At 49.1% G+C, this 12,097-nt stretch overlaps 1 protein-coding gene across 1 annotated transcript in view; it reads right to left on the bottom strand.

Annotated features, from left to right (window-relative positions):
- The window catches only part of LOC140426003 (mitochondrial adenyl nucleotide antiporter SLC25A24-A-like), a 114,470-nt gene that overhangs the window by 16,683 nt on the left and 85,690 nt on the right, over positions 1-12,097 (bottom strand). The window contains exon 8 of the mRNA XM_072510272.1: positions 11,603-11,770. Coding sequence (XP_072366373.1) covers positions 11,603-11,770 — 168 coding nt within the window. The remainder of the gene's footprint in view (positions 1-11,602; positions 11,771-12,097) is intronic.

Below are 12,097 nucleotides of genomic sequence, written 5' to 3'. Positions count from 1 at the left end.
TAGTGTGGTCAATCCACCTAATGTGGTTGTGGGGGTGAAATCCACGTAGACACGGGGAGAATGTGCAAACTCCACACGGACAGTGACCCATAGCCGGGATCGAACCTGGGACCTCGGTGGAATGAGGCAGCAGTGCTAACCACTGTGCCACCGTGCTGCCCTGTCTTCCTGAGCACCAAGCCAGTTTACTGCTTCAACATCTGACCAGCAGGCCACACAAAAGCTTCTCTGGCCAGTTTGGACACCTGGCCCCAACCAGCCTGCATCTGCTTAAGGTTCTGTACCATCGTCTCCAAACTGACATCTCCCTTTGTCTGGAACACCTCGGGAAGTCACCGCCACCAGAAAAAACAATTTTAATTCACCGATTTTCAGCCCACTGACTTCTGTGAAGGAATCCCTCCTGGGACTTTGATCCTAGAGCTCACACCAATCAACATTTATCTTCTCTGTGGACTCGGTCCAGTACAAAGAACAGAGACAAAGAACAATACAGCACAGAAACAGGCCCTTCGGCCCTCCAAGCCTGTACCGGTCATGATACCAACCTTGACCAAAACCCTCACCACTTCCTAGTGCCGTATCCCTCTATACCCATCCTATCCATGTGTTTGTCAAGATGCCTTTTGAGCTCCGTTAATGTATCTGCTTCCACAGCCTCCCCTGGCAACGCGTTCCAGGCACTCACCACCCTCTGTGTAAAAAAACCTGCCTCGCACATCTCCTCTAAACTTTGCCCCACGGACCTTAAACCTCTGCCCCCTGGTGACTGACCCCTCCACCCTGGGAAAGAGTGCCTGCCCAGCCACTCTATCCATGCCCCTCATAATCGTGTGGACCTCTATCAGGTCGCCCCTCAACCTCCGTCTTTCTAATGAAAACAGTCCGAGTCTATTCAGCCTCTCCACATAACTAACACCCTCCAGACCAGGCAACATCCTGGTAAACCTCCTCTGCACCCTCTCCAAAGCCTCCACATCCTTCTGGTAGTGTGGTGACCAGAATTGTGAAACAAATGAAATGAAAAATGAAATGAAAATTGTCACAAGTAGCGGGAGAGGCTGCGCCGATCGGTTCCGATCTAACCGGCCCCCTCCCGTTGGCGAGATGAGGATCCCGCCGCAATTGCGGGAAGGACCCCCTATCGAACGGCCTCCCGTGATCTAACCGCCTCCCAGCGAGCGATCACATGGACATTATTTAGTGCCCCTTTTTAAAATGTGACGCTGGCGGAGGAGCTTCTGTGGAGATCCAAGGAGGCGAGGGGCCAACTTCAGAATCGGGCAGTCAGGCTGGGCCTCGAGGCTGCTGCTCCAGGTTGGGAAGGGGGGAGTACTTCCCCGAGCAGGGGGCTGCACCCAGCATATCACCTCCCGGGTTGTGTCTACCCTATGGGCTCCAGCTGCTGCCCGTCCATCCCACCGGACACCCCTGTGACAGAGCCCCATCCATGGTGAGGCGGTGCTGGTCACGTTAACTCCCACTGACCGTGGCGGTCGCTGGATGGACAGCTGCAGACTATTGCCGATGGGGAATTGGCAATTTTAGCAACAGGAGCACCTCAGTCCCCAGTGGGTCGCCGTGGGGAGACTTGCCATGAAGCAGGCGGTTGTTAAAGCCTAGCTGCCCAATCAGATTGTGAAGCCTGGACACTCTGCCCAAACCAGAGGCAGCGGCCAACATCCCAACACCCAGGGGCTGGGCCTCAGCACCGGGACATACCCGGGACCAGAGGGTGGGTGTGTGTACCGGGAAGGGAACCCGGCCGGTCTAGGTCACGTTCCCAGCGGATGTCTGTGGTCAGGGGCCCGGAGGGACCCCGCTGCGGCCGGGATGTGCGTGCAGGGCAGATTGGGTGGCACCGTAAGGGATGGCAGGGAATGACGGTGGGGGAGGTCAAGGGGCCTGTGGAACCGGGGTGAAGCCTTAGCTGATAGTCTGTCCCGGTCTCCAATTCCTTACAGATATGACATTGTGGATGACATTGTGGATCCCGGTAAGCTGCCATCGCGGTGCAGCTGGCACGCCAGGCAGTCAGGCGCTGGAGAGGACGGTGGCAGCAGCATCGACAGAGGCTCGAGGCCCCCCCACATACCCTGAGGACCCGGCCTCAACAAGTGGACAGTGCGGCACCTTGCGGATATGGCACCACGTGGAGAGGAGGATACCTGCCCCTGGTGGCCTTCAAGGTCACTGCAGCCCTGAACTTCTACGATTCAGGGTCATTCTAGGGCTCGAGCGGGGACTTGTGTGGCATGGAACAGTCGCTGACGGTTGGCGTGCGTGTACAGCAGGTGGCGAGGAAAGCTAATGGCACGCTGGCCTTCATAGCGAGAGGATTTGAGTATAGGAGTGGGGATGTCTTGCTGCAGTTAGACAGGGCCTGGGTGAGGCCACACCTTGAGTATTGTGGCAGTTTTGGTCTCCTAGTTTGAGGAAGGACATTCTTGCTGTTGAGGGTGTCCAGCGAAGGTTCACCGGACTAATTCCTGGGGTGGCAGGACTGACACATGAAGAAAGATTGGATCGACTGGGCTTATACTCACTGGAGTTTAGAAGAATGAGAGGGGATCTCATAGAAACTTATAAAATCCTGATGGGTCTGGACAGCCTAGATGTGAGAATATTCCAGATACTGGGGACGTCCAGAACTAGGGGTCACAGCCGGAGAATAAGGGGTCAGCCATTCAGGACTGAGATGAGGAAGAACTTCTCTCAGAGAGTTGGGAACTTGTGGAATTCTCTCCCACAGGAAGCTGCTGGGGCCGGTTCGTTGGATATATTCAAGCGGGAACTGGACGTGGCCCTTGCGGCTAAAGGGATCAAGGAGTATGGCGAGAAAGCGGGAGTAGTACTGAATTTGCACGATCAGCCACGATCATATTGAATGGTGGTGCAGGCTCGAAGGGCCGAATGGCCTCCTGCACCTATTCTCTATGATTCTATGTTTCGAGAATCTCAACCAACAGCCCACAATTTTGATCAGGGAATCAATTACAGCAGCAAGGAGGGACGACATCTTAGAACACTCTTCAACTAAAGTCATATAGGTAGAAGCCAAAAAGGAGCAATCACATTGCTGGGAGTGTTCTATAGGCCCCCTAACAGTTTGAGAGAAATAGAAGAGCAGATATGGAGTCAAATTTCAGAGAAGTGTAAATGTAATGGGCCGGCGGTAGTGGGGATTTCAACTTTCCCAATGTTAACTGGGATAGCCATAGTTTGAAATCATAGAATTTACAATGCAGTAGGGGTCCATTCGGCCCATCACGTCTGCACCGGGAGTGTGACCAGCTGCATCTCCTCACAGACCGCAGTTCGATTGGAGCAGCGGCTGGACTCATTGCGGAGCATAAAGGGGGCAGAGAGTGTGATAGACACTAGCTTCAGGGAGGTGGTCACACCACAGGTTCAGACAGGTAGATGGGTGACCGCCAGGAGAGGCAGGCAGGTAAGGCAGGAGCCCCCTATGGCTATTCCCCTCTCAAACAGGTATACCGTTTTGGATACTGTTGCGGGGGGCGGGGGGCAGCCTCTCAGGGGAAGATGCCGGCAGCAGCCAGGCCTGTGGCACCACAACTGGTTCTGCTGGAGAGCAGGGTCAGGCCAAGTCCAAGCGAGTGATAGTAGTCGGAGACTTGATAGACAGGGGCACAGACGGGACTCTCACATGGTGTGTTGCCTTCCTGTTGCCATGGTCCTGGATATCTCTACCCAGCTGTGTTTGTGAACCTGCCTCCACCTCACCTGATGAAGGAGCAGCGCTCCAAAAGCTTGTGATTTCAAATAAACCTGTTGATCTTTAACCTGGTGTTGTCAGACTTCTTGCTGTCGAGCATCGGCACCTCCACATCACGTTTCCTTTTAGTTAGGGCACCATGATCGAGGGCTCGGAGGGCCGAAGGGCCTGTTCCTGTGCTGTACTTTTCTTTGTTCTTTGTGATTGTCATGGGTTGTTTTTCTGACTGGAAGCCTGTGTCCAGTGTGGTGTCGCAGGGATCAGTGTTGGGGCCCTTGCTATTTGTGGTTTATATAAATGGTTTAGATCTGAATGTAGGAGGGTTGATCAGTCGGATGATATGAAAATTGGTTGGGTGCACACATCCACTCACGATGCTGACATCGGGCTCCAGGCTCTCCACTGCGATCGCCACCCGACGAGTGTTGGCCTCAGTGCCACACATTGCCGGCACCACCTCCTGCGCCCTTAACCTTTGGACTTCTCCAATCGGCGATGGACCAGCCGGAGTGCGGCTGACATCCCCTCCTAATCTCACGGCCTCACCTTATCGTCTCCATCAGCTCCGGGTAAGGACTTTAGTAAGGCCTTTGACAAGGTCCCTCATGGCAGACTGGTACAAAAGGTGAAGTCACACGGGATCAGGGGTGAGCTGGCAAGGTGGATACAGAACTGGCTAGGTCATAGAAGGCAGAGAGTAGCAATGGAAGGATGCTTTTCTAATTGGAGGGCTGTGACCAGTGGTGTTCCACAGGGATCAGTGCTGGGACCTTTGCTGATTGTAGTATATATAAATGATTTTGAGGAAAGTGTAACTGGTTTGATTAGTAAGTTTGCGAATGACACAAAGGTTGGTGGAATTGCGGATAGCGATGAGGACTGTCGGAGGATACAGCAGGATTTAAATGGTTTGAAGACTTGGGCGGAGAGATGGCAGATGGAGTTTAATCCGGACAAATGTGAGGTAATGCATTTTGGAAGGTCTAATGCAGGTAGGGAATATACAGTGAATGGCAGAATCCTCAAGAGTATTGAAAGTCAGAGAGATCTAGGTGTACAGGTCCACAGGTCACTGAAAGGGGCAACACAGGTGGAGAAGGTAGTCAAGAAGGCATACGGCATGCTTGCCTTCATTGGCCGGGCATTGAGTATAAGAATTGGCAAGTCATGTTGCAGCTGTATAGAACCTTAGTTAGGCCACACTTGGAGTATAGTGTTCAATTCTGGTCGCCACACTACCAGACGGATGTGGAGGCTTTCGAGAGGGTGCAGAAGAGATTTACCAGGATGTTGCCTGGTATGGAGGGCATTAGCTATGAGGAGCGGTTGAATAAACTCGGTTTGTTCTCACTGGAACGACGGAGGTTGAGGGGCGACCTGATAGAGGTCTACAAAATTATGTGGGGCATAGACAGGGTGGATAGTCAGAGGCTTTTCCCCGGGGCAGAGGGGTCAATTACTAGGGGGCATAGGTTTAAGGTGAGAGGGGCAAGGTTTAGAGTAGATGTACGAGGCAAGTTTTTTACGCAGAGGGTAGTGGGTGCCTGGAACTCGCTACCGGAGGAGGTGGTGGAAGCAGGGACGATAGTGACATTTAAGGGGGCATCTTGACAAATACATGAATAGGATGGGAATAGAGGGATACGGACCCCAAAAATGTAGACGATTGTAGTTTAGACGGGCAGCATGGACGGCACGGGCTTGGAGGGCCTGTTCCTGTGCTGTACTTTTCTTTGTTCTTTGGGTAACCCTGGTTCCAGAGGCTCAGCATCTGACTGGGACCCAACAGACCTCCTGTCTCGTCTGGGGGTTCCTGCCTCCACCTGGTGTGCATCTGCAACTGTGTGGTGCTCACCCTCACCAGATTGTGCCCCAGAAGCCTAGCCACTACTTTCGCCCTGACTCTGTCTCTGCGCTGGTGGAGGTGGGGTGACAGCTGTGACGCCTTGACGGTGGCATCCTCGGAGCTCTCCTCCGAGGTGTTCTGATGGAAAGCTGGGGGGGAGGGGGGGGGGACCACCCCGGATAGGCCCCCACTGCCGGTTTGTGATCCTGCAGGAGAATGGACATGTGGTCAGTGACAGAGAAGGATCATCGTTCTGGCATCAACAACTCACATGTGACTGGTCATCTGGGTGGGGACTGGTGGGTCCTCACCTCCGCAGAGTAGGCCCATCACCCCTACTACCTCCCGTCGGTTGTGGGCCAACTTCTCCTGCAGGGACAGAGAGCCACATGCTTCATGCATACTGGGTGGGGGCGGGGATGACAGGGGAAGGCGTGGGCACTACTGGGCATGGGTGGGGGTGGTGGTGGAGGCCAGGATGTGCTGGGGTATCTGGCGGTGTTGTGCTGGGCGGGGCAGGTGCAGGCGTGAGGTCGTTGGGGCGTCCCGGGGCTGACAGGCAGGATCGGTGCCAGGGGGCTGGTGCCAACTCACCCAATGCGGCCCGGTTGAGGTCGTTGAGCTTCATGCAGCACTGGGTGACGGTCCTTGCCACTGCCTCCCAGGTCGCACTGGCTGCCCTGTGGCCTACCCTCCGACCCCCTCGGGCGAACAGGGTGTCCAGTCCCGACTCCATCCCATGAGCCTGGCCAGGTCGGTATCCCTGAATAGCAGCCCTGGTCTCAAAGAATCATAGAATTTATAGTGCGGAAGGAGGCCATTCGGCCCATCGAGTCTGCACCAGCTCTTGGAAAGAGCACCCTACCCAAGGTCAACACCTCCACCCCATCCCCATAACCCAGTAATCCCACCCAACACTAAGGGCAATTTATCATGGCCAATCCACCTAACCTGCACATCTTTGCACTGTGGGAGGAAACCGGAGCACCCGGAGGAAACCCACGCAGACACGGGGAGGATGTGCAGACTCCGCACAGACAGTGACCCAGCCGGGAATCGAACCTGGGACCCTGAAGCTGTGAAGCAATTGTGCTAACCACCATGCTACCGTGCTGCCCCTCCTTGGTGGCATGGTTGGGTGCTGCCTGGGGTTTGCTCTCAGGACTGGATTACACGCTGCTCCCCGGGTGCAGTCCCGGCAAATCAGCTGGCGAGACAGTCATTTGTGGCGAAAAGCCCGTGGGCCCTTGTTCAGTGGTCTAATTAACGTCAGATATCGGTGACGGCCTCGCCAGGCTGCCCGGCATTTCCCGCTCGCTGCCACACTGAGAACGAATTTGGTTAGATCACGCCCGTCATCTTTCGGTATGTCTGATGCTGCTCCTGGCCTGCCCTCCTGCTTCATTGAACCAGACCAGGGTCGGTTGCCTGATTTGATGGTCATGCTGAAGTGAGAGATTTGCCAGGCCATGAGGTTACAGACTGTGGTTGAATATAATTATGGCCACAGCATTTCACGGATGCCCAATTTTGAGTGGCTAGATTTGTTCCGCATCTATCCTATTTAGTTCACTGGTGATGCCACGATAGAGCGTATCCTCAGTGTGAAGATGAGGATTTGTCTCCACAAGGACTGTGCGGTGGTCACTAGAACTGGTACTCTCATGGACAGATGCATCTGCAACAGGTAGACTGGTGAGGACAAGGTCAAGTGCATTTTTCCTTCTTGTTGACTCACTTCCTACCTACTGCAGGCCCAGTATGGCAGGTAAGTCCTTTAGGACCTGGCCAGCTCGGTTAGTAAACATTCTACCATCGGGCAGGAGATTGCGCACAAGCAGATTCAAAAACAGCTTCTTCCCCGCTGTTACCAAACTCCTGAACGACTCTCTTATGGACTGAACTGATCTCTTCACACATCTTCTCTACTGAGTAGTACTACACTCCTGTAATGCTTCACCCGTGGCCTCTGCCATGTATTTACATTGTGTATTTATGTATTTTATGTTTGCCCTATTGTTGTTAAGTAATGGGTTAAGAGACATTGCAATTAAGTTGTCTCATTTATGTTAAGTATCCATTAATTGACACTGATATGTAAAGGGGCTTCAGGTGACCTCTGTCAGGTGGTGTGTTGATAAGAGTTTTGTGCAGAGGCTGTGGAAGTGAAATAAATGGGTTTTGGTGAAAAGGAACAAGAACTTTAGACTCTTCATTTCACAGCAACTAAAACGTCTATAACACTGGGAGCAGAGGGTGGTTGCTGTGCAAATGTGAAGGTTTGAAAGATGAAAAATGAAAAATGAAAATCGCTTATTGTCACAAGTAGGCTTCAAATGAAGTTACTGTGAAAAGCCCCTAGTCGCCACATTCCGGCGCCTGTTCGGGGAGGCTGGTACGGGAATTGAACCGTGCTGCTGGCCTGCCTTGGTCTGCTTTCAAAGCCAGCGATGTAGCCCAGTGTGCTAAACCAGCCCCTTTTCCTGATCAAACCAAGAAGTAGAGTGGTTAAGGATGTGTTAATGGCAGTTGAAAATGGGACTTTAGTTGATAAAAAGCTTGTGGTATTTAAACTGCATCGGCAATTTGTAACCCTACCTTTGGCCAGGGATTTTAACGACATTGTGGCCATGGACCTTAAAATCTGGGATAAAGCAAATAATATATTTATTTTGCATTTTGTAGATTTAGCAACCAGATTTAGTCAATCAACGATTGTACGAAGTAAAGAAAAGAGAGTAATTCTGGATCAAATCGTGGAAAAATGGATAGGGACAGGAATGGGTCCATCGGCAAAATTCCTTACGGACAATGGGGGAGAATTTGCTAATGATGAGTTTAGGGATATGTGTGAAAACATGAATATCAGAGTTATGAATACGGCTGCAGAAAGCCCATTTAGTAATGGTGTCTGTGAAAGAAATCATGCTGTCATCGATGACATACTTCGGAAAATTTTGGCAGATCGACCAAATTGCAGGCTAAATTCAGCTTTCGCATGGGCAGTACATGCAAAGAATTCATTGCAGATGGTTGGGGGCTATAGTCCTTATCAATTAGTGTTTGGTGGAAATCCTAAAATTCCGTCCATTTTGGATGACCAGCCTCCAGCTTAGGAGGGGACTACAATTAGCTCTGGTTTTGCTGAACATTTAAATGCATTACATAGTATTAGAAAAGCTTTTTTGGAAGCAGAAGTCTCTGAAAGAATTCGCAGAGCTTTAAGACATAATGTACGGCCACCAGATGCCATTTTTCAGCAAGGAGACATGGTATACTATAAGAGAGACAATTCTAATGAATGGAAAGGCCCAGGGAAGATCATAGGCATAGATGGCAAAACAATTATTTTGCAACATGGTAATCAAACTGTTAGGGTCCATTCATCAAGGATAATGGGTACAGATTACAATTTTTCAAATTTAGATAGAGCAGACATGACGAGGAACCAGAGTCATCTGGTACGCATGTGTTACAGAACTATGAGGACCAATTAACTGATATAGACAGGGTTTCTGTGGAGGAACACAACACTTCTGGTGAATTAAAACAGGCCATTTTTCCAAAAGGGCAACTGCCAAAAGTTGGTACAAAAGTGACATACTTGCCTGAAGGGTCTAGTCAATGGAAGGATGCAACTGTTATTAGTAGAGCAGGGAAGGCCACTGGAAAGTATAAACATTGGTTGAATGTACAGCATTCAGGGGAAGGAGTCAAGACAATGGATTGGGAAAACAAAGTTCAAAAATGGAGGGCACAGAAACACAGTGCCAGTTCAGATAGTACATTAGATAGTGAACAGGTCCGCAGGAAAAGGTCGAGAACTATTGAAAGGACATCCCACAGCAGAAAGGAAAGATCAAGCAGTAGCAGTACAGAACGAGATACCAGGCGGGAGTGGGGACGTAATTTGTCAAGATCTCGGAACATGAGTAAGACTACGAATACTAATAGGAGTAGAAGCCCACATGCACGTGAGATTTTGGTGGAAAAAGTTATTAAAGAAGCTAAACAGCAAGAATTGCATAGTTGGAGTGAATTTGGGGTATACACGGAAGTACCGGATAGGGGACAAAGAGCTCTATTCCGCAGATGGATTTGCACGGAAAAGGTTCTTCCGGATGGAACTTATAAGGCAAAGGCCAGGCTTGTGGCAAGGGGATTTGAAGAAAACTTAGAAGATCAGGATTTAAGGGTAGATTCACCTACAGCAGGAAAGGTTATTTTAAAGATCTTCTTGGCTCTATTAGCCACAAAGGCATGGGAATGAAAATCTATAGATATAAAAACTACCTTTTTGCAGGGGCATCAGCTTCAGAGAGACTTTTTTCTCCGTCCTCCTAAAGAAGCAGCTAACACAGAAGGGGTACTTTGGAAGTTGAACAAATGTGTATATGGATTAAATGATGCATCTAGAGTCTGGTATTTTTCGGTAAGGTCAGTTTTGTTAAAGTTAGGCTGTTGCCAGTTGAAAGCAGATCCTGCAATGTTTTACTGGCACCAAAAAGGAAATCTTTCTGGCATTTTTATGATGCATGTCGATGATTTTTTGTGGGGTGGGACTAGTGATTTTGAAGCTATTGTAATCTCTGGTTTGAGGAAAGAATTCAGGGTTGGAAGTCAGGCTTCCGGTGCATTTAAATATATTGGACTGGAAATTGGACAGACTAAGTTCGGGGCAACTTTACGTCAGTAATCTTATTTGGAAAGCATCACCCCAATAGCAATTAGTCGTGGCCGAGTTTCACAAAAAGACGCAATGGTTTCAAAGATAGAAAAAGAGCAACTGCGAAGTTTAATTGGGCAACTGAACTGGTTAGGTAGACAGACTAGACCGGACGTGAGTTTTGATGTCTTAGAGTTGAGTACAAAAATGAATGATCCCAAAGTGGAAGACATAATAAGCGCAAATAAAGCGTTGGCCAAACTAAAAATGCAGGAGTGTGTTTTGAAGTTCCCGGTTTTAGGTGACTGCAAGCACTTGAAACTCATAGTTTATAGTGATGCGTCCTACGCAAATTTATGTGATGGGGTTTCAAGCGCAGGAGGTTTTATAATTTTCCTTTTGGGGAACAATGGTAAATGTTGCCCACTTGTGTGGGGAACAAAAAAAATAAGGAGAGTGGTAAAAAGCACTTTGGCTGCTGAGACGTTAAGCCTTGTAGAGGCGGGGGATATGGCCTTTTATACAAGTATGATATTGACAGAAATTTTGGGATTAGGGGATTTGGGTAATATACCTATTGACTGTCACATTGACAATAAATCCCTGTGGGAAGATGTGCTCTCTACAAAAAGTGTCAATGAAAAGAGGTTACGGATAGACATCGCAAGTTTGAAGCAGATGTTGGACAGAGGGGATATAACAAAAATTAAATGGGTCGACAGAAGCTATCAACTGTCAGTCTGTTTTACGAAAAGAGGGGTGAGTTCACAGAAACTTTTGGATATTGTTAATGAAGGGCGCTTGTTTCCGTGGCTGATTTTTTTTCTTTCTCGTCCAAACAAAAAAAAAGGGGGGGACATCATGTGTGTGTTTTTGAGTTTCTTGAAATTTTGTTTTCACCCAATTATTTTTTTCTCCAAGGAAAGGGAGACTGTTCAGTAATGGGTTAAGAGACATTGCAATTAGTTGTCTCATTTATGTTACGTATCCATTAATTGACACTGATATGTAAAGGGGCTTCAGGTGGCCTCTGGCAGGTGGTGTGTTGTTAAGAGTTTTGTGCAGAGGCTGTGGAAGTGAAATAAATGGGTTTTGGTGATAAGGAATGAGAACTTTAGACTCTTTATTTCACAACAACTAAAACGTCTAACAATTGTGTATTTTCATGTATGGAATGATCTGTCTGGACTGTACACAGATCGATACTTTTCAATGTACCTCGGTACACGTGACAATAAACCAATCCAATCCAATCGGGTGTATGGAACAGTGAGGGACAGACAAGATTGATCACTGGCCCACCTCTCCTTAAACAACAAACAACATTCAAGGTTTTCTTTTAAGAACCTACCTCATAGATAGCAAGGTCAATTCCAGCGTATGGTATAATACCCAGAATGTTTGGAATGTAACCTTTGTAAAATGCAATCAATCCTTCGTGCTTGATAATTTTCTTGACGCAGTCCCCTACCCCCGAGTATTGTCCTGTCTTTCGCAAAGCCATTCTGGTCTTCATCACCTTGCAAACACCAGCGAAACAGAAGAAGAATAGTTAGCATTTAGACTGAAGCAGAGCTCAATCTCCCCACCATTAAATGGTGAATTCCTGAATAACTTCCCCACAGCAAGGCTCCACAGCTAAACACAGTGGTCAATGTTTGATCAGCGATCACGTTCTTCACACTCTGAGTGTTCACATGGTGTCAGGAGCATTATTCTGGCTAACTCATTGCTACAGGAGTGGCTAAGACCTCAAACCCATGGAATGTAACACTTCTTGCATTGTAGAAACATTCCAGCCAACACAAGAGATCAGCAGACGAAATGTCTGACCCAGCCAACTATG

This window comes from Scyliorhinus torazame, chromosome 7, assembly GCF_047496885.1.
Source record: "Scyliorhinus torazame isolate Kashiwa2021f chromosome 7, sScyTor2.1, whole genome shotgun sequence".
Classification (NCBI taxonomy): domain Eukaryota; kingdom Metazoa; phylum Chordata; class Chondrichthyes; order Carcharhiniformes; family Scyliorhinidae; genus Scyliorhinus; species Scyliorhinus torazame.
Note: the sequence above shows the minus strand (reverse complement) of the source record. Positions and strands in the feature narration are given on the sequence as shown.